Source organism: Canis lupus, chromosome 3 (assembly GCF_003254725.2).
Source record: "Canis lupus dingo isolate Sandy chromosome 3, ASM325472v2, whole genome shotgun sequence".
Taxonomy (NCBI): domain Eukaryota; kingdom Metazoa; phylum Chordata; class Mammalia; order Carnivora; family Canidae; genus Canis; species Canis lupus.
This window is the reverse complement of record NC_064245.1, coordinates 62,734,555-62,761,857: the sequence shown is the minus strand read 5'-3', so window position 1 is coordinate 62,761,857 and position 27,303 is coordinate 62,734,555. Positions and strand designations below refer to the sequence as shown.

The window sequence follows — 27,303 nt, the reverse complement described above, 5'->3', positions numbered from 1 at the left end:
GGCCCCCTCCCGCTCCTCGGGCCTCACCCGGGCCATCTCGGCCTGCCGGTCGCGGTGGCAGGGCCCGGGGATCGCACCTTCCTGGGCGATCGCGGCGTGGAGAGCGAGCAGGTAATCCTCGGGCCCACCGCGCCTGGACCCGCACCCCACCCGGGCACGCGGCCCCTTTAAGGACTTGCTGCGCCCGCCCGCCTCCTTTTTTCTCGCCCGCCTCGGCCCTCCCGACCCGCCGGGAGCGCGCCTGCGTCACCACGCCCCAGGGACAGGGAGAGCCATTGGTTGCCGAGCTCGGGGCCACGTGACAGGGGGCGGGCGGGGCCTCCGCCGGAAAGGGCGGGCTAAGGTGACAGCTGTGACGTCGTGCGTAGGTGCGGGCACCGCCGGGCTGACCTTCGTCCCCGCACCGCCCGCGGCAGGGCGAGCCAATGACGGCGACGAGCTGGGGCACGTGACAGGGGCGGGGTCTCCTCCGGAAGGGGCGGGGCGAGGCGAGCGGCTTGATGCGCGGTAGGTGTCGCGGAGTTCGCGATGCCAGGCGGGGTCTGCGGCTCGCCCCGGGCCTTGGAGGCAGGCCTCGTACCCGGACGTCTCCCTCCTCTCCCCAGGACGCGGCCCTCCGCCCGGGGTCTCTCCTCGTCCCCCGCTTCCTCCCGGGACACTGTCTCTCCTTTCTCTTTCCTCCTCCCTCCTCCTCTCCCTCCGCCCCGGGACACTGAGCCTCTTTCCTCCTCCTTCCTCTTCCTCATCTCCCTCCTCCCCGGGACACTGTCCCTCCTCCGTCGTCGTCGTCGCCCTCCTCCTCCGCATTCTTCCTTCTCGGGACACAGTCTCTCTTCCTTCGTCTTTCTCCTTCCTCCTCCTCCTCTTGCCTTCCTTCCTTCTCCTCCTGCCTTCCTCCTCCTCCTTCCCCCTCCGCCTTCCTTCTCCTCCTCCTCCTTCTTTCTCCTTCCTTCCTTCCTTCCTTCCTTCCTTCCTTCCTTCCTTCCTTCCTTCCTTCCTTCCTTCCTTCTCCTCCTCCTCAGGACACTGTCTCTCCTCCTTCCTCCTCCTCTTCCCCTTCTTCACCCCACACCATCCCCTCTTCCCGGGGATGCAGCGCCCTCTTCTGTCTGGCATAGCCCTGGTGCCCTGGCCGGAGGAACTTGGGCAGAGTCCAACCAGAGGGATCCATGGTCCATGGTAGGGGGTGCTGGGAGGGGCTCAGGGGAGCAGCTACCTGCCTCTGCCGAGTGTGCATGAATTGGTGTTGGCTGGAGAGGCTGTGTACGCCTTGCTGGGCCTGGCACCTCCTTATACCGAATAAAACAGCTCTGCAAGCTAGCCCGGCACCCCTGCTGCCCCAGGCTCCGTCCGGGCCGAGTGCCCGAGCTCCCTGGGCCTTGTCCTCCTGCCCCACATTCTCTCCTTGCCGTCACCCTACCAGTTCCTTCCTGCAGCTCTCTGGGTGCTTAGCACTGGAGTTTGGACGTGATCTGGGTTTTTCTGTGCAGTTACAGAAGTCTAGCCCTGAGGCTCTGTGGTGTGCAGAGGCTGCTGTGTGAGTGTGAATGAACGGCGTTGTGAAGGGAAGATACCGCAGTCACATTTGGGCAAAACTCATTTAAGTTTTATTTAGATGGTTGTTGTCCTTTTCTACCACACACCTCTCCCGTTCCTGGGATCGTAGCGCTCCAGAATGAATACTTTGTGGTTGCGCTTCTTCTAATTTACCACCAAAAAGGTCTTGTTGGCTGTGCCCAGAATACCACCTTGAATTGTATTTCACTGTCCAGGTCACCCCCTGAAGAGCCCAGGGTGCAGCGGAGTTCAATGTCACAAATTGTGAAGCACTAGGTGGTCACCTCGCGTCTCTGCCACGCGCATTTCTAGTATGGATCAGAAACTGTCCAAGCTGGTAGAAGAGCTCACGACTTCGGGAGAACCCCAGCTGAATCCTGAGAAGATGAAGGAACTGAAGAAAATTTGCAAGTATGTCTTCAGGTCCAGCAATTCATGCCGATCCCTGGCTCAGCAAGTCTGAGACGCCCCCAGGAGATTGTGGGGCTTCCCCTGGGGTCCGGCCTCCCGCCTGGTCCGTCCCAGCCCTGCCTTGCCTGCCTCCGCCATGGCCCCTGTGTGTGGGGAGGGAAAGCACAGGATGTTTCCCCAGGGCCCTGGGGACCCTGCCCTGGCAGGCCATCCCGCTGTGGGCCCCCCGTTCTGGGGTTGGGGGCAGGCTGGTGCGGCAAGAACACTTCTAAGGATGGCTCTGTTGAGAGCACAGGTGCACAATCGCTGATTGTCCTTATCCTGCATTTACAAAACAGGAAAATTGAAGTCAGTTTAATGACGTCGTTAGCTTTTGAAAAAAAAAAAAATTCAGCACAGATCAGCTGTCATGGTACACCCAGAACACCCCCAAACAGCAGTGGCTTCTCTTGCAGGGAAGAGAGCTGAGAGGACTACAGGAGGAGGCAGGGTGTGTGGTGGCTCCTAGGGCAGGTCCCAGAAGCTCCACTGACCTTTCCTTTGCTGCACCTGCAGGGGAGGCTGGGGGCCGGGGTCTCTGCTTGGCATGAAGTCTGTCCTGCCTTTGTCTGATGGGCCAGCTGGTGACCACTCTAGGCTTTAGGGGCCATAAGCCTCTGCTGTGTCCACTCAGCTGTGGACAGTACTGATGAACAAAGTGAAGGAGCAGCCATGATTGTGTCCCAACTGGGTGCTGACACTGGATCTCCTGATTTTACATGTCATGAAGTATTCTTTTGGTTTGTTTCAGCCATTAAACCTGTAAAAGCCATTCTTGGCTTGTGGTCATACAGAAACAGGCAGGGGCCGAGGGCTGCAGTTTGTCCAGCCTGTTCTGGACAAAGGTTAGAAGAGTGGGGGCGTCCCTGCTGCTTTGCATGCTGTCCGCACACAAAGCGTGTAATGCAAGGCTGACGGGTGTCCCCAGGTCTTCCGAGGAGCATCTCAGCCACACCTACCACCTGCTCACAACCCAGCTGAGCCAGGAGCATGCCCAGATCCGCCTCTCTGCATTCCAGGCCATAGACGAGCTCTTTGCCCGGTCTCACCAGTTCAGGATGCTGGTTGTTTCAAACTTCCAGGAGTTTCTGGATCTCACACTGGGCACTGACCATGAGCAGCCCCTGCCGCCCCCCAAGGAGGTGGCCCAGAAGCTGAGGCAGGCTGCCACCCGGGCTGTCCACGAGTGGAATGAGAAGTACGGGGCGGCCTACAAGAAGCTCGCCTTGGGCTACCACTTCTTAAGACACAGCAAACAGGTGGGCAGGCTGCACTCTGTGCTGCATTGGTGGACACACTTGCCTGGCCACTTGGCTACCAGCTAGGGGTGTGGAGGGCTTCCGGGAGTGGGGCAGCAGCTCTTCAAGGAAGACATGTGGAGGGAGCTGGGTCTCTGGTCCTGACTTCCACAGAAAGCCCAAATGGGGGGAAGTGTCCTGTGGCCAGGAGTTGAATCCCGTCAGGGTTTGCTGTGGGCTCTGGTGGTCCTGGCTGCTGCTGCCTCTGTCCCCCTATCCTGGCAGCTCAGGCCTTGCCCGGGGCATTGGGCCAGTCGGTGCAGCCTGACATGCCGCCTGGCTCTGCACCTCTGCAGTCCCCTCCCGGGGTGTTTCCAGGCCCCCCGGGGTGGGGCAAGCAGCATACCGCTCTCTGAAGTGCTGCTGACTGTGCTCCTGTGGGGGATCGATCATTGCTGTCCACGTGTCTCCTTGTGTTTGGAAGCCTTGGAGCCAGGGACACACAGGGCCTGGCTCATGGGCATGTCTTCTCTCAGGCCTGGTTTGCCTTATTCTCTCTGTGTTCTGTGTGGTCAGGTCTCATGTCTACTTCAATTTCCCAGGTGGATTTTCAGGATGTGAGCGCAAGGACTCTGGCAGAAAGGAAGCGGGAGGAGGAGAAGCAGAAACGCTTGGATAGAATCTACAAGGAAAGGTCTGAGCGGGCCGTCAGGGAGATGGAGGGTGAGTGCGTGTGAGGGACCACCCTGCCATGGGGGTGGCAGGTGGGCAGCCCCAGCCCTGTCCCCCGGAACCCCTGGACAGCCACTATTCTCCCACGCCCCCTGGCGGCGCTGCATGGGAGCGTCCGCAAAGGTCTATAGGCTGGCAGCAGGGACATGTGCCTGTTCATCTCACAGCCCCTGTTTGCTCTTGCCAGCGCCCCCACTTCAAAACCTGACCCTTCCGTGAGGGACAGGCAGCAGGCCTCTGCCCCCTGAGGATGGTGCTGGTGGGCCCCAGGGAGGTCTCTGCTGAGAAGCGGCCAACCAGAGTGCCATGGTAGAGATGAGCTCTCAGTGGAGTGCTGGGAAATGCTGTGTCCTCATAGCTCTCCCCTGGCCTCTCTCTGTCCACGGTGGCGCATCCACTTGGTATCCTTGGGGGCACCAGTAAGCTTCATGGCAGAAGTCCAGACCTGTGTGTGTGACCAAGGACATCCCACGGGGCGGCCTTGTGCAGCTGTGTTTGTGGCTTCTTCATCCGAGGGAGTGGCCTCTGTCGGGGGAGGAAAGCGGAGGCACAACGGCCAGGCAGCACACAAGGACCCAGCCCACCTGCCGCTGGCATGTGCCTTCCCTTTGATCAGGGCCCTGCGCTGGGGGCAGGTGGTATTGTTTTGCTGGTGACCCAAGAGGCAGTACCTGTGTCTGCAGAAATGTCCGAGGAGATCCGGAGCTGCCTCACGGAGGTGGAGACCTGCTTCAGGCTGCTGGTGCCATTTGACTTTGCCACAGGCCTGGGGACAGCGTCACCTCTGGTGGACTTCCCTGTGTCTGAGGAGAGTGCCCGCTGCCAGGCCGGTGCTGTGAATCATGAGGACGAGGAGCAGCCCTGCTGCAGCAAGACCCTGATCGCCTGTGCCCACCTTCCGGGAGCCGTCAGTGGGGAGGGGCCACCCCAGACTGCCACGGGGGCCAAGGAGGAGGAGGGGGACAGTGATGGTGACAGTGACAGCGACAGTGACGGAGAAGGGTTTGTGCGGCGCCATGGCCTGGGGTCCCACAAGTACACACTGGATGTGGAGCTCTCCTCAGGTAACCCAAGCTCCTGCGTGCTGGCCTGGGCTTTCTACCGTCAGCCATGGGCCCTAGGGACGCTGGCAGAAGCCGGAGTTCTTGGGACCGTGAGCAGAGCAGAGACTCCGGGGTTGGGGTGAGGGGTGACATGAGGCTCGGATCCTGTGGTCCCACCCTGAGGTCCTCCCTGTGACAGGCAAGGCTGACACTTTGAGGAGCTGAGGAGCCCTTGGGGAGGCTGTGCTGCCCATTCCCAGGCCTGTCGGGCTCAGAGGGTGACTGTCGGGCTCAGGCCAGCCTCTGTGGCTTGCAGGAGAATGTGGTTGGAGAGCGGCTTCTCACCATGTTCGTGATGACATAGGAGAGATACAAAGGGCCCCACGTGGCTTGCACCCTGTGTGGGCTCTGGGTGGTTTGGGAGCCTGCTAGGGATGTCGACAGGAAGAGCAGTCAGGCTACCTAGTTGTGTGAAGACCTTTCAGGCGTCTTGGGTCCAGCAGCCCCAGGGGAACTGTCTGGCTGGGTCTAGGGGAACAGACAGTGTGCAGAGGGGGGGGTGCCCAGCCAAAGATGGGCTGGGGTGGCGGGATGTGAAAAGAGCCCCTTGGGACTGAGCCTCCGTCCTGAGAGTGGTAAGGGGCAGCCCCAGGGGGTGGGGGTCCAGGGCTTCCACAGGTTCTGTGGGATGAGCAGGGTCTTCAGGCCTGTGTGCAGGGAGATGTGCAGTCTGGCTAAAATGGTCTCCACCAAAATCAAAATTTTAAAGTAGTGAGTCTGTGTCTCTGGGGTGAGGTGTGGGGTCCTGGGCAGAGTGTGGCTGGGGCAGGATGGGTGAGGCGGACAACTTGCCCCGCGTCCTCTGCTGACCCTGTGTTCCAGACGGCCTGAGGGTGCATGAGGACGAGGACAACCACGCTGTCATCCACTCGGCCCGCGATGCACTCAAGCTTATCCAAAACAAGTTTCTGCCAGCCGTGTGCTCCTGGGTCCAGGTAATGCATGTTCCCACCAGACACACATGCTGGGGGTGCTGGGGCCACGTCAAAGGGCACGCAAGGTGTGAGGGAGGGCGCCCTAACCTGCTCAAGTGACGCGCCCCCTCGTTGGCAGCTCTTCACCCGTGCAGGGGTCCATGGTGGACACTTAGAAGCTGCCATTGACCTGAAGGCGGAGCTGGAAACCGCCCTGAGGAGATCGGGAGAGCTGGACATTAAGCCTGAGGAGGGGCACAGGAGGGAGGTGAGTGCTGCCAGCGGACTGGGGGAGGGAAAGTGAGGAGACCTACTTTTTGAGCTCAGTTTTCAAAGTGAGCAAGAAATCACTGGCACTCAGAAATATTCTGGTTCTACCTCGCTGGGAGCTCCTTTCCTGAAATGGATGGTCTGACCGGGAGGGTGAGAGAGCACTGCATAGGCAGGCCTCCCTGTGGATGAAGGGCTAGGACAGGGTCCAGGGCAGGAGGGCATGGCAGAGCTGGGGAAGGAGGCAGAAGGTTCTAGTTAGGAGGGAGATCACAGGGCCCAAGAACTAGGCCAGCCCTGCTGTGCTTCTGCTGCCTAAACCTTCCCAAGTGCCCCCAGCAGAGCCTCCCGTGAGCTGGGAAAGGCTTTCTGGGCTTCAGGGTCTCATCCTGTCCACCTGCGCTGTGGCCAAGGACACACCATATTAGGGTGCGTGCAGGAGACAGAGAATCCAGACTTGTTCTCAGGCTTGTGCAGAGGGCCGTGTCCCTGGCCAGGGCAGGTGGATACCATGGTCCCAAGCGGGGCTCCACAGAGGAGCTCCGGGGCAGTGAAGCAGGGCGAACATTTGACATGGTGCCCCATTTGGGGAGGATAGTCAAGGATATGTGTCTGCTGGTTGTGTGGCACCTCCAGGCACCATGTGGTTTGAGAGGGGGATGCTGGTCCTCTCAAGGGTTGTGTCCCCGGGCAACCTGGTGACGCAGGGACATCGTACCTGTCAATGGGGTGCCAGGAAGTCCATCAGCTTCTGGGATACCAGACACTGGGCAGCAACCCTGAGCCTCGAAAATGGTGCCCCCTCCCATGAGCCTATGCCAGGATCTGGACCTTAATGTCCAAAAGGGATGTGAGAGCCGTGTCCTCTGCAGGTGTCCTCGGGGCCTGCCAGCAGGGAGGGGCAGCCACAGCTGGAACAGCAGCCGCTGTGTCAGAACCAGGAAGACAGCCTCCAGAGTGCACCTCTCTGCTGGGAGCCAGGCCCCTGGACCACAACTCCTGGCCTGGCTCTGGGCAGATGTAGCTGTTAACAACAGGAATTCTGGGGTGGAGGAACAGTATTCCCTGGTGAGGAAGAGAAGAGCTTCGGAGCTGCTCAGACCTAGGATGGATGGGGGCCGACACCTGGCTCTCAGCACCTAGTGAACTGGACCCCTATGGGGCCCCTGGACACCTGTCACAGCACCCCTGCCCTTGGTGTGCCTCTGAGCAGCGGCCCCGGCGGCTGTCCTCCCGGTGCAGGGTATGCAGGCCACGGGGACCGGCAGAGGGCACTCTTGCCTTTCTCCCATGAAGCTGTGCTGTCTCAGGAAAGTTCTGGGCAGGAGCAGGGCCTGCTCACAGCCTCGCCTCTGCTGGCTGATGTCCTAGTGGGTTTCTGTGGGTGCGAGATTCCTCGAAGAGCATTTCAGGTGTGTGACTTCACTAAGAAGTTAGTTTTGTGCATTTTGATCAAGATCTTTTTTTTTTTTTTTTTTTTTATGATGAAGGGAGGTTGTTGTCTGGTGTCAGGAGGAAAGTGATCTGGTCCACTCTGCCCAGCACGTCAGGAAGGACTTCTTTCCGAATGTTAGAAGAGCCAGGATCACAGCATCAGAGCGGAGGCTGGCCTGAGATCAGGCAAGGGTGGGGAGGCCGGGTGGCTCCCCTGGGTCCCTCCTTCATGGCGCCCTGAGGACCAGCCCATGTTGCATGAAGACCACCTCTCCACGGCCAGGTCTGCAGGAGCTGAGGGAGGTGCCCTTGGGGGCTGAAAGAGCCCCGGGTTGTAAGGGCTGCTTGGGCAGGATGGTCTTGTCCTGCCAGGCCTGGGGATTGGTAGCACTGCTGGGGCTGGCAGGACACTGAGCCCAGAGGTGGCAGCAGAACCTTCATGGTGGCCTGATGCCGGCCAGCCCACCCTGGCCTCATGGTTTGAGCCCCCAGGGCAAGGGCGGGTGTCCTGTTGGACCCAGGGAGGACGGCTGCTGTGTCCCGAGTGCTGGTACCCCCAGCGACCAGTGGGCAGTGGCCAGGGTGGGTCAGGTCCCCTCTCTAGCAGATGCCCTGGGGATCTTGTGGGTCCAGTTTGGGGCTGCCCAGCTGTACTGTGGCTTCTGCTGCCCCCAGCGGACCCAGGGGCTCCAGTCAGCACCTTGATCTGCTGGACTGTTGGGGAGCCCCCAGCATCGAGGGCATCAGAGGATGCGTCTGGTGGGGGCAGGCTCTGTGGCCCTGCCCCTCCTACACAGGGTCAGCGGGGCGCACAGAGACCCCTGGGTCACTGGGACCTTGTAGCCTGGAGTTGCATGTGCGGAGACAGTGTAGCTTCCGTCAGCCCAGTGGACACTTCCTAGATGCTTCTCCACAAACTGATTTTAAAAAGACAGTGCTCTGAAATCCTTGGAGATTGTGCTCATCCGTGCTGGCGGGCAGCGGCGCCTGGAGATGAAGCGATTGGGGCCCGAGTGGCTGAGTGACAGTGCCCCGCTCAGGTGAGCGCCGCTTCCCAGAATAGCCGCCCGTATCTGCACATCTGCTCCCGCGCCGGGCGGCCGCAGAAGCCGCTGTGGTAATTAGAAATTATGAACGACGTGTGCTCCACTCATTTTCAAATCAAACGTCTGGGGCTTTCAGTCGTTTGCCTTCGCGTCTCCCCACCTCACAGAGGCCTAGCGGGTGGCGCTGGAACCGTGAGCTCCGCAGGCTGAGCTGGGGACACTAATCCGTAACGTGGGACCTAAGTATTTTTGAACTTCTGCCAGAAATGTCAGAGAGGATGAGCACAGGGCTCCTGGCCGGGACTGGGAGCTGTCCTCCCCGCAGCCCGACAGGAACCAGCCACAGGGCGGTTAGTTAGAAGGTATCCTGGTTCTGGGTTTTGTGTAGTTGTTGGCTCCTATGTATTGTTTTCCTCTTGACACGGAGGTTCCGTCTTTAAGATATATTTCAGCCAGTTTAAATATGTTTAACTGTTTGTTTTATAGAGTGTGTCTCAGTTCTGTTTGGAAGCAGCTGGGGATAAATCTGAAATAGATCAATGTGGAGCATCATTCGGTAGATTTAGTTTCCAGTCCTGCTGCTGCGGGAGAGGTGTAATAATCTGTGGCTGCTACATTCGTTAAACTGATAAAAATCCTTTATAAACTTTTAAATTGCCTGCGGTTTAATTATGTGGCCAAGAACAGAGATTATTTTGTATTGTGTAATTAACAAAATATTAATTTCCTACCAACCAATATGTCTGAAAACATTAACCTGGAGCACCAGTTTATATAAACTATCAGCAGTATGGTTTTTTTTGAACGACTGGGTTGTGTGTTTAAGTGGGTAAAATGCTTGTGTGGGTGCTTTGGTCTGATCAGCAGTCTGACGTGGCGGCCGAGGGCTCTGCCAGGGGACACATCCTCACTATTCCAAACGCAGCCGGACCACGTGGCTCAGGGCAGGCGTCCCTGGCAGATCGTGTGACGCGGGCAGGGGTCCTGGGTGCTCCAGCTGCCATTGTGTGGGACAAGTTTTCCATGCCGCTGGAGCCACATGAGGGCTGGCTTCCTGTAGGTGAAAAGGACAGAGCAGGAAGCCCAGGGAATGAAATGTTGAACGAGGGAGGCAGGCCGGGGAGGCAGGGAAACTAAATCAGCCAGCAGTAGGGACCTTGTGCTCGGCAGGGCCGGTAAACAACCTTCCTGGTGACATGGCTCCCTCCATCACACTGAAGGCCACGCGGCTGCAGCCAGGGGCTGGGAGCCAGGGGAGGGGTCACATGCCTTCCGCCCTTCTCACCAGGCCAGAGAGCACTCAGGTAGGCACCCAACTGCCCAGGCCAGCCCCTCCCCTGTGCCCTGGGGCTCTAGGGCCCTTCTCCCCCCCACCACACCCGGGCCCTCCCTGTGCTGTGCGCACCCCTTGCTCTTAACACCTTCACATGTCATCCCTTTGATCCTATGAGCATCCCTACGAGGTGACTCTGTCACTACCCCATTACACAGATGGGAAGACGGAGTCTGGGGGAGGCCCTGAGCCTCAGTCTCAGAGGGTGATGTCTGCCTGCACTTTTGCCCGAGAAGGTTAGGCTGAGGGAGGACAGCATGTACAGTGGCTTCTGTTGTGTGGATGGCCACCTCCTTGGGAGGTGAGACCCGCCTGAGGGGAAAAGCCTCAGTCTACTGGGAAGGATGTACTGTCCCACCACCTACCCACTCTCATAGGCCATGCCCTGCTGGTGGCCTCCCTGCTTGGGTGACCGCAGCACAGGCTCCAGGTACTGCCTGAGGCTTCTGTGTTGTGTGACGGATGCTCTGGAAATGGACCCCCAGGTGTCCCGTTGCCCCGTGGTGTTATGGCTTGCACTGCTGGCAGGCCGGGTGCGGTGTGGGAGCAGTTTCCAAGGCAAGGCCTGTCAAGAACCCCAACCTGCCGCTGATTTGGATCAGACAAGAAACGGGGCCACGGTCACTCTGGAATGCAGTGATGCATCTGCACCAGCTCTATTCTAAGTGGGGGACCTTGTCTCTGCAGCCTTGTCTGCATCCGAGCAGGCTCTGTGTGGCCCTGAGTGCTGTTGTCAGGGGCCCTGTTCCCTCCTGCTTGCTGGTCAGCATGCGCCCCACCGTCCTCTGCCCTCTGAAGGCGCGTCCCCAGCCGCTGGAGATGCACATGAGATATTGGCCTGGCTGGGCAATTTGCACGGCCTTCCAGGGAGGGCATTAGCATATAAATAGCAGATGCAATGACGACCATCACAGCTGAGCACGTTTAATTTTTAGTTTATAAGATAGAATGGGGTTTTAAATGCATGGCCATCAAGCCGCTGAAAGACAAATGCAGTTCGGAGCTCACTTGTCTGACGAGGCCTTACATCATTTTTTTTTTTTTAAAAAGGGAAACAGACACACATAAAACTGAACAAAAGTGATTTCTTGGGTGAAAAGTAATTGAGATTGCGCACCGAGTTAATTAGATCGTACAAAATTTATTTAACGGTCCCAGCTGCATCTCAGGCGTGCGTTTGGCGGGCAGACCTGCTCCCAGAGCCAGGTCGCTCTTCCTCTTCCCCTCAAACAATCAGTAACCCCGATACCCCCACTGCTGTAAGCTGATTGTGTTGTATATTTTAGCCATTTTATTGCTTGTTTAATTATGATCCCAGTGGCTCATTTTTCTAAATCCTTTTAACTGTGGGTGCGAATCCATTTGTATGAGATCAAGGAAGGCTGGAGCCCCCGGCCTGCACCTCCCTGCAGCTGTGGGCTGGCTGACCTCTCCCGAGGGGCTGCCCAGTGAGGGAGGTGTCCGATGGGCCGTGGGGCTCTGACCACCGGCCAGGGCCTCCACCTGTTGGAGAAGATGGGTGCACACCTCAGATGCAGTGGGGGGGGGGGTTCTCAAGACTGTTCTGTGTGGTTTGTTGCTCCCAGCAGCATGAGAACAGTTCACAAGTAGACCCCAATTTGAGGACATGATTCTCTTCCTTCCCAAGGTTCTCACAGCATCCATATGCCCCTGCCCACTCCCTGCCCAGGACCTTGCTTGCCTGGTTCAGGCCTGTTTCTGACCTGTGACCTTTGACCTTGAGGGGAGGTGGCCACCTCACTGCCCCACATAGGACTGGCTCCCATGAGCTCTTCCTGCAGGCCTCAGTCTCCCCAGACTGTACTGCTTTACACAGGTCTCAGGCAGGGCTTTCTGGTTTGGCTGGTGGTGGTGTCCATGTTCTTAGTAGGTCACACAGGTGTCGTAGCAGTGGTGACTGCCTGACCAGAGCAGTCCTGGGGAAGCAGAGGAAGCAGAGCTTCCTCTGCCTCTGGACACTGGCTGTCACTGCGCTGCCCTGATTGGGCTCAGGGTTTGACGTCCAGTTCACTTTGTGCTGCGGAGCTTTCGGAGAGCTGAGGAGCCCTGGGAACGAGATGTTGAACTTGGGAGCTTTTGAGGGTGGATTTGATACTGGCAACAAAGTCCACCTGGCGCTGTACCACCCGCTGTGGGTGGGGAGGGCCGCCCCATAGCCAGAGAGCTCACCACTCACGCGCACCAGTGCGTTGCCACAGAGGCCAGAGGCCCAGCTGCGGGGACCCTGGGGGGGGGGGGCGGCTCTTACCCCGGGGGAGTCCCCAGGCTCTTGCAGAGGACAGCGTCCTCCTGGAGGTGTGTGCTGCCTGGTATGGCCTCGTCAGTGCTAATTTAAGAACAAAGAGGAGCCCGGGGCTCCATATTTCATCTGGGGAATAAACAGTTGTAGTTAGGGAGAAAGAGGGTATAATTCCTAATAGTTAGCTAAGCAGCTGAATATTTTTTAGGAAATGAAAATTTAGTAAAAGTCCCTGGCAAAATTGAAGGGTGTGAGCGGTGAGCGTCATATTTTATGAAAATGACCTCCATATTTAAAATCCAGCACTCCGTGTTATGCATTGTAGCACCCAGTCCACATCTACCTTTTAGAAAATTAAAACACATAAATTCTGTTTAGTGTTTGATACGCACTGCACTAGCCGAGAACCGTAATGCCCTAAAACCTTGGGCTGCTTTCCACCTTTCATAAATTCCTGGGTAGATTCTATACAAAAATAATTTTCAGGTCCGTGGCTCATTGTTATTCAAACGTGATTGATCGCCGTCATTTGCCCAGCTCGGGAGTTAAGTGCCCCTGTCATTTCCAAAGAGTATAATTGGGACGTTTCACAGGTCAGTGGTGGAGACAGGCTTCCCTTTTGATCAGTGTTAGACTGATAACAAAAAATTACAGTTTCCGATGATGAATGTCTCCCGTGCTTCCCAGATGCACCACCGTGGGTTGTACCCAAACAAAGTGCATTTGCATCTGATTATGCCTCTCAAGGCGGGCGTCCTGCACCGCAGGTACGGCCCATGTGGCTGCTGATGCCCAGTCGCCGTGGCCGCTACCAGGCCTGGCTCTGCGGGGACTGGCTGCTGTGAGGGTGCAGCTGGCATCTGTGACCCACTGGGCACAGTGTGGTCTCCTCTGTGCCCCCGAGGTGTGCTGCTAGGAGAGCCGTTGGAAGTGAAGGCATGTGCCGCATGGTTCTCCATCCAGAGTTTGTCTCTTCCTGCCTTTGAGGGTTCATGTCATGGGCACCCACCCGACAGGGTTCTCCTTTCTGGAGGGACTGAATTTGTTGGTGGCAGTGGTGCAGTCCGCACCCTGGTCTGGCTCAGCTGGCCCCCAAGTGTTCCAGGCGGGTTGGCAGTGGGGTGGGTGCTTCCCTCTCAGGAAGGACTGGTCCTGATGGTCTGTTCCCCTCCCAAGTCCTATCCTAGGGCTGTGGGGGTCACTGAGAATGTGGGGCCACCTACAGAAGCCCCACTCCTGCTCTGCGGACGACCTGTATGGGCAGGGTCCCTACCACACTTTCCGGGCCAGGTGCTGCCCAGCCAGCAGGGCAAGGGCAGAGATCCGGGTCTTGTAGAAAGGAAGCCAACCCCATGCGGTTCTTCAGGCCCTCTGGGTAGGGGGGGCATGGAGGGGGCCCCCAGCTCTTTTCTGGTGGCTCAGGGCTCCTCACCACACTAGCCTGGATGGGGAAGGGGGCCTCAACCAGAGGAAATGGTTTCTTTGGTGGCTTTTTAAACAAGTCATTCTTAAAGACAGAATATTCCACAAGTGCTGTCATGGGAGCTGGGAGCTGGCCTCTTGCTGGGTGATATCAGTCTCCTGGGGCTCTGGAAACACATCTACTGTATGAGACTCTACAGCCATGCATCTTCATGCATTTCCAAGGGCACTGGGCAGTGGGGCAAGTTTATATGTGGTTTGGATGTGGACCCTAGATGGCCGGCTGATGGGATAGCCATGGACCTGGCATGAGCTCAAGTGGGACCAGGCCTGGAGACAATCTTTTGTCTAAGGTGATGCAGCGTACCTGACGCTGGACCCCAGCCCGGAGAAAGGTCTCCACAGAGGCAGGACTGGGAACTCCTGGGCCTTTGTGCTGTGCTTATACACAGGTCTGGGGGTGTTTCCACAGGTGGCAACCCCAGGGGACAGGGACGAGGACAATGACGATGACGACGATGACGGGGACTTTGTAGAGGTTCCAGAGAAGGAGGGGTATGAGGCCTGCATCCCCGACCACCTGCGGCCTGAGTACGGTGAGTACAACTCGGGTAGCCAGGATCCTGCTAAGGATGCTGACCATTAGAGTGTGACCTCACATCTGGGTCTGGGTTCTGGGGTCCACTGAGCAGGGGAGCCAGCTGTGGTGGATGCCCCACCTGCCGACACCACAGATCTCATGTCCCAGGCAAACCTCTGGCCAGGGCTCCTCCCCTAGGCCTGCCCTGCAGTGGGCTCCTGCTGCCCCTGTGTTGGGCCGGCTCCACCACCCATCCAGGGGGTACAGCCAAGCTGGCTACATGCAAGAGGCAGCCCTGTGGGGGACACAGAGGTCTCAGCACTTAGGAGGGAGTCCAGGAGTGGGGCAGGCACCAAATGCCCAGGGGAGAGTGCTATGGGGGTGTGGTGTGATTCCCAAGGTGGCAAGGCCACATGGGGCAGGAAAGAGACGGTGGCTAGCAGTGGCTGCACCCTGTTCTCAGGCTCCCGAGGCCCCAGGCCCTGTTAGCTGGGGCACCCCTGCTTGCTGTCTGTGAAGTCACAGCCTCTGTGTCTGGCCCAGGACACCTGTGTACCTCGTGACAGAGGAGGGCTGCTCCAGAAATGCAGACCCACCTGCAACTGGTCTCTCCTGTCTGGGCTTTCCTTCTTTTCCATACCTGCACCCCAGGATGGTGGCCTTCTGGGGAGCAGGGGTGTGCGCCCACAGGATCTACCTGCACACACACACAGGAAGCAAATAAAAACAAGACCCATGGTTTCTGTGGCAAAACAAACCATTTGATTTCTGGATCTGAAGGTGAAATGTGAATTTGTTCAGATGATTGGCAGCTTAGGTGTGGCCCAGGGTAGCACATCTAGACCTGACACCTAACAGCACAGCCCTGGTTCCTCTCCTGTTTGCCATCCACCAGCCAGGTGACCTCTCCCCAGGCACCCACCTGGACGCGGAAGCAGCAGCAACTCACACCTGCTCCCTGGCCGCCAGGGACCTGTGTGCATGCCTCACCCTCTGCTCCAGCCACGTGGGCCTTCCCTTAGTTTTTGGGTCTTCCTCTGACTGTTAGGCAACCTTCCTGTCTCTTGTTCCGTGCTCTGCGTCTGAAATGGCCCTGCCATCCCTGGTTTATACTGCCACCCCCCCCACCCAGAGCAGGGGCTCTCTGTGGCCAAAGGCCTCACCTGCACCCATGAGGTGCCTGGGGACTGCTTAAGGCACATGTTAGGAGCAGTGGCCGCCCTCCCGTGCCCAGGCCAGGACAGTGAACAGTTGGGGGCAGGACTTGCCAGGGAACAGCCCGCTCAGTGTGGTCACTTCTCTAAGTTTCTGCAGCAGAGGAGCCTGGTGGCAGGTAGCCCCTGCCTAAGAGCCTCCTGTGGCCGGCAGGTTGTCCAACAGCGGTGAAGCTGCAAGGCTCTAGGCCCTGCCTGGGAGCCCCACCCTGACCCTCAGCTCATCCTCTGACTGTGACTTTGCAGTTGCAGACTCTTGCGCTTGTCCTATGCACATCCCGCTTTGAGGACATCGAGCCCTTTCAGAAGGGAGTGCTGCCCTCTGGCCTGGGGTCACACTTGGACCACAGCTGCAGTCTCTGGAGTGCTTCGTCTGTGCCACATCCACTTTGGCACGAGGGAAGTAGCACCCAGTGAAGCACTTGCTAGGCACCCACAGGGACACTCCTGCTGGCAGGGTCATAAGCGGCCATGGATCCTTTGGCCTCCCCACTAAGAGTAGCTGAGGGGACTGGATGACATAGGCTGTGTGGACCCTGCTGTGCTTACAGGACACGTGCCTGAACTCGGTGGGTGAACCTCCCTCCGGGCCTTGTCCACCCAGCCAGGACAGAGCAGAGGGAAATTGTCCCCACAGAGCAGCCTGCAAGCCTGATTGTGTGGTTCCTCCACCGAGCTCTCGGTGTTTCTCCAGCAGCAGGTGGGCGGCATGGGTGGGACGCCTCTTCTGTGCTCCTGGGGCACCTGACTGTGGCCTGCCCCCGATGTCCACTTCCTCGAAAGGCCTGGTGCATGTGGAGGGAACCAGAAGCCCTGTTGGTCTTGGTGCCAGCTCACCCGTTTTCTCTGTAAGGCTCATGACATTCTGTCACCTGGAAGATTGTGCTAGTGGCTAACATGGATCGGGGCTGAGTGCTGTCCATCTGCGTTCCCAGACAGGTGGGCCGGGGCAGCGATGGACACAGCCTGGGTCCCTGGGGGTCATGACCCAGGGGAGACTGCATCCCCAAGACAGCCATGCCACCCTGGCCACCACCCTGAATGTGGCCGTGAGCCCCAGTGGGCCCCGGGGATCTGGAGGTTTCCAAACACAGAAATGTGCTGGGGCAAGTCAGTCAGTTCATAACACTAGTTTATATTCCGCCACTGTTTTTTCAATTAAATGCAGGTGAACCTGCAGTAGATTCGTCTAAATCCACACGGCTGCGGAAGCTGGCGCTTTTTCTTTCTCATTTCTTTCTCTGAATTTTCACCGAGGGGCTTTTATCTTCCCCTTAATCCTACCATTTCTGTCAGGACATAATCTCTTTCTCAAATTTACATTTTAATTACAAGGCCAGCTGAACTAGGTAAAATCAATAATGTCAAGCTCGGCGGCCTAACTCCGCACGGAAGCCGCAGCCTCTCCATTTCCCGCTATCGATTCATCGCTCCCACCCTGTCTGCCTTAGTGCTCCAGGCAAATGGGTGCCACTTGGTCAATTTAAACAAAAAAGGGGATTTGAGCAAGTGTAGGATTCTTTCTAAAGGCAACTGTGGAGTAAATTTGAGGCAGGGTCCCATCCGTGAGGCCCATGCCCTCAGATGGCAGGCTCAGCAAGGGAGGCAGTGCCAGCTCAGTGTGGCCTCTGGCTCTTCCAGGAGGATGCACGCTCCCGGGCTTGAGGAGTGCCGCCTGCTTTTTGGGGTCTTACTTTGAAAGTATGTCAGCGAGATTGATTTTCTACAACAATGTGAAAATGGTAGTGTTTTTTTAGTACTCTGAGTATTTACTCTGCTTTAACACGCTTACCCATCTTTTTAATGGTTTAAAACAACAAATCAATGAAAAATATATTTCATTCTTGTAACTCCTAGGAATTCTCATATTGATCTTCAGGCTGTGATTGTATCCATCTAAATGCCACAGTGCCCACTTATCAGCCGCCCCCCCCATCCCCCGCACCAGGCGTGTGCGTGTGGCGCGTGCACGCTCATGGGGCTGACCGTGACAGGCTCTGCGGCAGTTAGTGATACACCTTGTCAACATCCCGAGTAGAGGTGTTGGGGGTTTGGGGAGCTGGAGCTAGGGCATCCTGGTGCTGATGGAGCCTGGTGCAGGGTCCCCACCATGGGGGACCTGTTACACCCGAGTGGCTCTATCCTCCATGCTCAGCGGCCAGAACCTGAGAAAGGGCAGCAGGAGGCTTTCCAGGCATGTGGAGCAAGGGCAGGCAGATGATTCCTACAAAGGGCCTATGGGCCTCGGGAAGCTCCCAGGAGACCAGCTGCGTGTGTGGCCATGCACCGGGAACACCATGCATGGAAAGTGGCCGGTCCGCTGAGCCCTGTGGTGCAGCATAGGACTGGGTGGCCACCTCCAGGTTAAGTCAGACTGCCCCTGCTGCCTGAAGCAGATGCAGTCCCTCCTGGCAGTGCCAGCCCAGCCAAGACCTTCCTCAGGTCCTGAGTGCTGCCATGTCCCCTCTGGTTTTCTCTCTAAATGCAGTATTTGTGATCCGTGTTGAGGGGGGGTGCTGGGTGGAGCCGTGTGTTCAGCGGGACCATCTACACCATGAGTCTGTGTGCTCAGGAAGGGTGAGTCAGAGGGTGTGTGTCAGTTTCTGGGCTCCTTCTGACCACCCCGTGGCCTGGAGATGTGGTCTGGGGACACTGAGGTCCCCTCGGGTCCTACTGCCTGGTGGTCCTGGCAGGTGTGCGTGTGCACTCAAAGGGCTTCTTGGAGGCAGCGTCCCACACGCCTGTTGATTTGGCCTTGATCTGTGAGGTCCGCAAAGCCCACCATGGTGAGCCCCTGAGCTGCTTACCAGATGCGCCGTGTCCCTCCTCGTGTGTCCATTCTTACTGAAATGTCATCCTGGCAACGCTGCCACCCCACTTTCTCTGGGTCCCCACTTGGAGCATAAGTCTACTCGCACGTCTCTAGCGTCGTTTGTTGTAAGTGGGTCTCATGTGGCCCGCAAATCACTAAAAGTTTTGGAACTAATAAACCTGCCCTTGAACTACTTTAATCCACATGAAGAATGATCACTACGTTGTTAGATGTCTTAGGCACTTTGTCGCCACTTGTTTCTTTCTTCTTCTGACCTTTCATTTGCTAGGTTATTAAATCCATTTATTAAATATTAATAAAATTGTAAGAAAATTGATCTTTCTGAGGGTTGTCCCTCATTTTCGAAAGATTCATCCTCATGTTTCCTGCACACAGTTGCTGTCATGGTGTAAGGACGACTGCACTGCCCTCCCTCCTGGCCTCCGCAGCCCAGCCCTGTGCTCATGCCTACATGCCTTGCCTACATGCCTTGCCCCACACCCAAACTCACTTCCCTCCCTAACGGATTGATTACTTGATCTGAGAGTGTTTTCAAAGCAGACCTCCCGGTGGTGCCAGAAGGGGTCTCATGCCCATGCAGCCCCTCATGGGCATGGCCAGATGCTAGCAAGCTGGATGGAAAGCTGTAAGCATGAATGTCTTGTCCTTCAGTCTTCTCAGGACGAGCTCCAGAGATGGCACGTTCACCATCACTGCTGATGCCGGTGTTGTCCGTGGTATCCACCTTTTCTTTGGAAGCTTTTTGGATCTTTGTTTTCATCCTTAATGTCCTTAAATTTCCTTATAACTTGACCATCCATTTTTTCTGTCCATTTCCTGACACTCAGTGGGCTTTTTGCCCCATACCTGAGCTGTGAGAGAGCTCCCAGGGGTGCCCACCACTCAAGTGTGCCTCACCTGTTTGGTACATCGTCACCGCAGGAGTGTGCAGCATGCCTGTGTGACGTCTCGTCCTCTGTCTGAGACACATTGCTCAGTCTGTTTCCTTCTGGGTGGGTCAGTCCTTAAGCTGTGAGCCGTGCTCGGCCCCCAAGCCCTCAGCTAGTTTGGAGGGGCAGGGATGGCGTGCCACTGGTCTCCTGATCTGTGTGCTGTGCAGCCCTGGAACCCTAGCTTATATGGTGACAGCACAGAGAGGGGCCAGCAGGGGTCAGGGAGGGTCTGGCTAGCAGAATTGAGGAATCTGCTTTCACCCTGTTCTGAGGACATGGGGACGACCATGTGCCATGCAGGTGTCATCGGGAGACGCAGGCATCGTGGCCCAACAGGTGCCACATGGAGCATGGCTGTGGCTGTTGGAAGATTTGTTGCAAACACATGCAGTCAGTCCCATTGTGACAGCAGTGCCCCTGGGGGTCTGCCTGGAGTCTTGGGAACAGTGGCCGGAAACGACACATCTGTGTTCCAGGGCTGGAGAAAGAGCCAGCTGTGCGGAGCTTGCCAGCGAGGAAGAGGACAAGGAGGGACGAGGAGGCATGTGACCCCACCTCTGCTGCTGCCCAGCTGCATCAGCTGCGTGGACGCTTGCCCCCACCTCCAAGCCCCAGGTGACGTCCAGATGCCCTGCCTCTGCCTGGAGCACTGACCTGCCTCCTGGCTGCAAGGCCCCTTTGGCTTCTGTGGAGGCAGCCCTGGGCATGTGCACCGGCCAGGCGAGCACCTGCCAACATCTGTGCCCATGGCAGGGGCTGCCAGCAGCATCAGGGGGTCCTCGGAGCACTGGCATGTCAGCCAGGGCACAAGAGAGGCTTGAGGCTGTGGGGTGTGAGGGACAAATGTCATAGCACCCCCAGGCCTGGCGTGAAGGTTAAAGATCCAAGACCAGCTCCTTGCACGGCTCCCTGGGGACAGGTAGGGCTGCCCTGGAGCCCAGGTCTAGGGAGAGCAGAGGACAAGGGGGAGAGGCAGGTGGCTGTGGCTGGCTTCTGGCATGCATGGTCAGTGTGTCCTGTTCTTGTGGCCTCTCCAGGGCACCTGTGGGACCAGAGGAGGCTGGGAAGCTGGCGGCAGAGCGGGCCCGGGCACCTTTTGTGCCCTTTGGAGTGGACCTGTGCTATTGGGGCCAGGAGCAGCCAGTGGCTGGGAAGATCCTCAAGTGAGTGTGGTCACATCTGGTTCCCATGGGTGCCCAGCCTGCTCCTTGCCTGTCCCCTGCCTGTGAACACACAACCAGGCACAAGAGGAGCATGAGGGCAGTTACCACGCACAGGCTCCCTAGAACTGTGCCCCAAAGTGGGATTTGGGACTTTCTCTGAACCTCTCTTTTGCTCCCTGGAGAGATGTCCTGCTTCACCTCCTGGTATCTTGAGAGCTCTTAACTGACCCATCCTGCTCTGCCCCAGACTCTGGTGCCTCTGATGTCCACATGGGCCAGGCCTGGGGCTCTGTATGTACCTTCTGGGGACCCATCCCCTCACTGTGCTGGCCTACATGCTCTCTGTGGGGCTGCAGATGGGAAGTGGGCACAGTTGCATCCCCTCAATCTGTCGGGAGTGTGGCCCCTAGGTCGGCCCCCGTGGCCTAGCACTGCCTGTCCTCCTAGACTGGGGGCAGCACTGGAGGCTGTGGGCAAGAGCAGACTCTAGAGACTTGGCTTGTAGCACCTCTGACAGGGTCCAGAAGTCTCTGCACTCTGCTCCTCCCCGGGGTGCCTGGCGCCCTGTCCAGCAGCATCCCTGTGGGAGCTCTGAGAGTCTGATGTTGCAGGTGTGACTCTGAGCACCGCTTCTGGAAACCTAGCGAGGTAGACACAGAAGTGGACAGCGCTGATGTCTCAGAGATGCTGCAGAGCCGCTACATCACCTTTGCGGGGACATTTGAGCCTGTGCGGCACCGGTGCCGTGCCCTGAGGCCTGACGGCCGGCTCTGCGAGCGGCAGGACCGGCTAAAGGTGAGGTGGCCAGGGCCAGTGGGGGCCACAGGCATGTGGGGATGGTCACCTTGGGGCCCCACCTGAGCCAGGACAGGGTGGCCAGGTAAAGTGCTGGGCTCTAGCCAGCCACTACCTTGGCCAGGCTCCTATCCCAGGGAGGGCTTGTCTGTGGCTGGCAGATGTCACTTAGCCACCACCTTATGGCCAGGGTTGAGAGTCTGACATCCGGGACCTGGGCTGCTCTGCCCTGGTCACTGTGTCCCTGCTGTCCACTGTGCCTCCTGGGCCTGCTCTGCACTGAGCCTGGGTGAGCAGTGTGGAGGGAGGTGGTTTTGGCCAGACCAGTGTAGGCCTACCCTCTATCACAGATGTACCCTGAGGGCTGTGGTCGGCAGGACAGTGGGCAGCCCCATCCGGCCACCAGAACTGCTCTTTCTTTGTTACAGTGCCCTTTCCATGGGAAGATCATCCCAAGAGATGATGCGGGACGGCCCCTCCATGAGGAAGATAGGACCCGTGAGCAGAGGCAGCAGCAGCAGAGGCAGGCAGGCCGTGCAGGTAAGTGTGGGGCCTGAGGCAGGCAGGTGGGTCGCTGGGTGGGGTTGGCCTGGGACCCTGTGTGTGGCCGCCCGCCACCTCTAGCATGGCTGTAAGTCACAGCAGCACCGCAGGGGACACAGGCTTCTTGGTGGGCCATGTTTTCCTATAGCTGCCCCCAGGAGACACAGACACATGGCCAGAAACCACCATGTTATCTGTTGGAGGTTTGGGTTCTGGTTTCTGAATCACATTTTTAAGGAAATAAGGGGAACAGAGGTAAGAAAAATTACTGGCTGAAGCCTGCTCTCCAGACGGAAGAGCAGCTCGCTTCCTGCCAGATAGATACCTTCTGTGGTGCCTTGCCACGCCAGAGCTCATGCTGCCAGTTGCCACCCTATAAGGCCCACCCTGGGCAGCATAGTGGGCTTTGGGGGGTGTGTGTCTGGGCAGAAGCAAAGAGATCCCAGGCACATGTGCTGGGCACATGCCACATGCTGGCCACCTGATGTCAAAAGACAGAAGGCCAGGTGGTGTCACCTGGAAGTGACTGTCCCTTTCTGGGTGCATGTGGGCATGCTCAGAAGAGGGTGGATGCCCACCAGACCGTGGTCTGTCTCAGTGTCTCTGCCTGCATTAGGGTCTGGAAGCCTTGGCCACCTGGGGCTCTGTCTGCCCCAAGAAGCCAGGTTGCAGACCCAGAGCCCTGAGGAAGGGAAGGTGGCCTGCATGTGAGGGTCCCAGGCAGGCCGTGTTTGTGGTCATTAGTGGGTTTTTTCCCTTTGACAGATGTCAGATTTCAGGCTGACAGGGCGTCCGAGCCCCCGGGCCATGGATGGCGGCAGGGAGGGGCCAGTGACCTGCTAATCCGCGGGGCGAGGCCTTCCCTGGTGGCTCACACTCAGGAGCAAATTAAGTGCGTATTTTTTGTGTCAGCCCTGAAGAGTATCTGGTTCTGCAGCCCTCAGTGACTTGTTAACAACAGGTATCGGCCGCGGCCGCGGGCCGGCGCTGGCCAGTCAGATGTGAAATAGCGTCTCTTTACTAACTACAGTATTGATCCCCGCCTCCCTCGCACGCGGGGCAATTTTCTTTTCCCTGGGCTAACCTCGGTGACAATGCGCGCCAAGCTGCAGGCCCGCCAGCGCACAGGAAGGCCACGCGGCCCCGCCATCTATTGATTTTCTTCAAAGGCTTTTAAATTGCTCCTTCATTTTACTGAGATGCTCATTCCATCTCTACCGGGCGCCGGTATTTTTCCGTGGTGTTTAAACAATTGCTGCATTCACTGAGCTCCTAAACTGTGGCGCCTTCTTATTATGGGAGATAAACTGTTTAGACAGTTTTCCTTAATCTGGGATTAATCATTCCTGGGACTGAATCGTGCAGCCCTGCACTCCCTCACTTCAAAAAATCAACCTGGGGAGGCCTCACCGTCTATCTGTGTGGGGCACGCATCCTGGCCCCTTGGACCCTGGCCACAGGCTTCCCGTGGGCCGGTGGCCGCCACTGGTGTGTGGGGTGCCAAGCAGCCTTCCGCAAGCTGGGGTCACTGTCCGTGGGTCTGGGCGCATGAGGGTGGCTGTGCTGTCACTCCTGAGCGGGATGGCACTCTGTCTCCTGGACCTCGACTCCACCTGTTAGAGGGAGTCCGGCCCCCACCAGGGTTGGGCAGAGGAGGCCAAGCCAGGGCCACAGCAGGGCCCATCGAACCCAGGGCTGGGAGCCCCAGAACATTAGGCCATGAACCCTCTCCTCAGTCCCCACAGAGGTACAGCCCCAGGCTGGCCAGGCCACGCCCTGTGGGACCTGGAGCGCTGTCTCCTGCCACCTTGCCAGAGCTCACCATGGCCGACCGTGTGCAGCAGGAAAAGCAGAGCTTTTCCGGGTGAAGTGACCCCCTCTTGCTGAAGCCTGTTGTCAAGTTCTCTTTGGGCCAATAAAAAAAACTTGGCCCGTCCTGACCCCTTGGTTGTGGCTGCCCCTGCTGTGCGCAAACAGCAGGCAGCCGTAATTGGGGGCCACTGGGGCCCAGTACAGGTGCTGCCGGGAGGTAGCCTGCATGTGGCACTGCCCCCCAGCTACCAGCCTCCACTGCCTTCCTGCCAGAAGGGTCAGTGGGTGTACCCAGCACCTTCCTGGCCTCTGTGGGCACAGGGGCCCATGGGGCACAGGATGGTGGGGGACTCAGCCTTGGATGCCTGCCCCCTTTGTCACTGGCCAGCAGTGGGCACTCTGAGATGCCCTCAAGGCAAGGAGGGATCAGGAGTTTCTTTAAATCTTGGGGTCTCTTGGCAGACTGGCAGGACCCCGAGTTTATGAGAGATGTGGAGGCCGCCACGGGAGTGGACCTTGGCTCGTCTCAGTCCAGCGGGAGAGGCAAGGGCAAGCGGAGGAAGCATCCCGGCCTTGCCGACCTGAAGCAGCAGACCAACACTGCCCGTGCACGCATCGCCAAGAAGGTGTTTGCTAAGTAAGGGCTGCATGCAGCATTCCTGCCACCCCACGCCAGGATTTGGGGGTGCTGCAGTGGGCTGGCCGAGCTCTCTAACACCGTGAAGGTCCAGGGCCCGAGACCTTAACTCCTCTCTGCTACGCCTTTCTCCCTGTGACCACTGGGTCCCCAGGCAAGATGGGTGCTCCTGGTCAGCAGGGGGCAGGGGGCCAGTCAGGAGCAGAGCCCGGAGCTGGTCACCCTGAAGCTGATAGATGAGTGTCTTCTCTGGTAGGCAGAGGCGGGGGTGGGGGGTCACTGACCAGCACACCATCGTTTCCTGGGGATGAGGTGAGGCTTCCATGGTGACTGCTGGCACTGAGTCAGCTCCATGTCTCTACCTTGCCCAGCTGACCTGGAAGGACTCTTGTGGTCTGTGGGCAGGAGAGTCACCTCCAAGGCTGGTGTGATGGGAGGCACCATGCAGGTCTCCACTCCATCAGAGAGAGCTTGGCCAGTGCTGTGAGGGAGGTGGGTCAGGGATGGGGCATCTCTGCAGCACAGCTGGACCTGCCTGGTGGCTGTGGCTGGGACTTGGCAGGGCCAGAGTAGGAGGGCCACCCATCAGCACTGTCACTGCCTTCCCGCCACTGTGGCTGGCCAGATGAGTCTTGCATGCACAGGTGTTGCCAGAGGCTTTGGGGCACTTGTTTAGGAAGTACCTGCGGGTCTCTTGGGTACCATCAGGCCACCCAGGGGGGCAGCCTTCTCCAGCAGACCCCTAGAAGGTGTTCAGCTCAGTGTAGTGGGTGAAGGAGGCTCTTCTCCTCTCCTGGCCAGCATTGCCAGGTATTTGGCCTGAGTCGGGTTGGACAGGAGGGTGGCTTTCTCTGTGCCCACACGGAGTCCCCAGGGGCTGTGGGGAGTGGCTCCTCATTGCACCTTCTCGTGAGTCGGCATCCTGAGGACAGTGTGGCTCCCCAGGCTCCAAGCACAAGGCTGGCTTCCTGCAGATCCGCCAGGGGTAGAAGGCACCCTGGGTGTTGATGCCCAGAGTGCTGGCCACAGGGCCTCTGTGCCCAGCCTCCTCTCTCCATCCTCAGAAGGGCCTTCGTGCTGGCTTCGTGGCAGCAGCTTTATTGCCTAGAACTTGTCCTGTGGGAGGGCCACAGGTGACCATGCCCTTCGTAAGGTAGCAGAACCCCTAGGATGCACCCAGCAGTCACACAAGCACTGGGGGCAGCAGGGCATCACTGCTTGGTGGCCTCAGTGGCTTCCTCCTGAGCACAGAGCCCAGGCACTCAGGCAGTGAGACTCACTTGACCTGCCTATCTGTGCTTTTTGCTGCATATCCTGCACTGTTGCCCCATGGCTGTGCCCTGAGGCGCTGTGCATGTGGCTGGGCAAGAACAAGCTGGGAAGGATCCAGATCTGGTGCTTCCTAATTGCATCTGCCCTCACACTGCTCCACGACAGGTTGCAGGGCAGGCTCTGCCTTTATCCTGGGGTGTGGCCTGGTGCTGGTGAGATTTGGGGTCTAGGGAGCCCACAGGATTAGTGCCAGGACTGCTCTTAGGCTCTCTAAGCTGTGGCACCTTTAGTTGGAACCCAGAGCCCTGGCCAGACTTCCCTGATCATGTCTCACTTGCTTTCCCCACAGGGCAGCTGTGCAGAGGGTGATCACAGCCATGAATCAGATGGACCGGAGGAAGCATGAGAAGTTTGCAAACCAGTTTAACTATGCGCTGAATTAGAGGGTCAGACGATGTATGTGGTCTCCTCTGGCCATCAGCTCCTCTTCTCCCTTGGCTGGTGCACTAGGATGGGAAAACAGACACAGGACTGGGCTGTAGCCACAGCCACCATTGTTTTGTGTATTCAATATGAGAAAATAGTACAGATTCAAATTACAATGCCTCGCAGGTATGGACTGTCCCCTGCTGTAGCAGGCCATGGCCATCTAGTTATGGGTCCTGCCTGCCTGAGATCCTGGAGGTGACATAGGCAGCTGTGTCTCGGTGGGGTGCCTTGCAAAGCCTATCCACTTGTGACATGCTTCAGGGTCAATGGCCCATGTGTGACCCCCCACTCCCAGCCCTTTCCCCGGGCAGTGGTCACTCACAGGGGCTCTAGGAAACCTTACACTTCATGTAAACACTGTTTTTAAGACAAACACAAAGGGAAGTGAGCCGTTCAGTGTTACACCTTGCATTTCCAGTGCACAAAGCGTTTTGGTGATGGATCTGCATTATTAGAATGCCAACAACTACCTCACTGCTTTTGTTTTTTAAAAAATAGTTTTATTGAAATAGAACTCACACACCCTAGGATTCACACTTTTAAAGTGTACCACTTAGTGGATTAAGTACATTGTACAGCCTTGGACCACCTGGTTCTAGAACTTTCATCACCCCAGAAGAAAGCCTGTCCCACTCCTCCCTCCATCCCCCCCCCTCTTGTTTGTGGCTTTGCCCTTTCCAGGTGAACGGAATCCCAGCAATATGTGGTCTTTCATGTCTCCTGGGTTTTCCATGTCGTGGAATATGTCAGAGCCCCATACCCTTTAATGGTGCAGTGATGGCACCCAGTGTGTGGGCACAGCACACTGCTGATCTGTTTCTCACGGACAGTTGGGTTCTCTCCACACCGTTTGGCTATTATGAATAATGCTTTTGTGAACATTTGTGTACAGACATACATGTCCATTTCTTTTTGGTTTACACCTAGAAGTGGAATTTCTGGTTCATTTGACAACTGTTTTGACTTTTTGATGAACTGCCAAACTGTTCCAAAGGAGCTGCACCATTTTCCTTACATTCTCACCGCAGTGCGTGAGAGTTCCAATTTCTCCATATTTTTGTCAACACATGTTATTATCTGATTTAATTGTAGCCATCTTGGTGTGAAGTGGTATCCTGATTTGCATTAACTTGTTATTAACTTGACTAATGATATTAATTATATTTTCATGTGCTTATTGGCCATTTGTGTATTTTTTTTGAGAAATAGCTATTCAGATCCTTTCCCATATTCAATTGGATTGTTTTGAATTGTAAGAATTTTTCATATATCCT

The 27,303-nt window shown here is 57.4% G+C and overlaps 1 protein-coding gene across 6 annotated transcripts; it reads left to right on the top strand.

Moving 5' to 3' along the window:
• The first annotated feature begins 370 nt into the window (after positions 1-370).
• On the top strand, positions 371-27,211 carry UVSSA (UV stimulated scaffold protein A). 6 transcript variants are annotated; one of them, XM_025437232.3, is made up of 15 exons: positions 371-507; positions 1,773-1,968; positions 2,936-3,266; positions 3,848-3,968; positions 4,661-5,041; positions 5,903-6,015; positions 6,134-6,262; positions 14,232-14,355; positions 19,795-19,933; positions 20,356-20,481; positions 21,093-21,276; positions 21,705-21,816; positions 22,585-22,711; positions 24,094-24,268; positions 25,890-27,211. In XM_025437232.3, exons 2-14 carry the CDS (start codon positions 1,871-1,873, stop codon positions 24,266-24,268), a joined length of 2,160 nt encoding a protein of 719 aa, XP_025293017.1. In that variant the 5' UTR covers positions 371-507; positions 1,773-1,870; the 3' UTR covers positions 25,890-27,211. The 6 variants fall into 6 exon arrangements, with proteins under 6 accessions (XP_025293017.1, XP_035570116.1, XP_048964546.1 ...); XM_035714223.2 differs by lacking the exon at positions 371-507 and adding an exon at positions 514-1,179; XM_049108588.1 differs by lacking the exon at positions 371-507 and adding an exon at positions 604-625.
• The last annotated feature ends 92 nt before the right edge of the window (positions 27,212-27,303 follow it).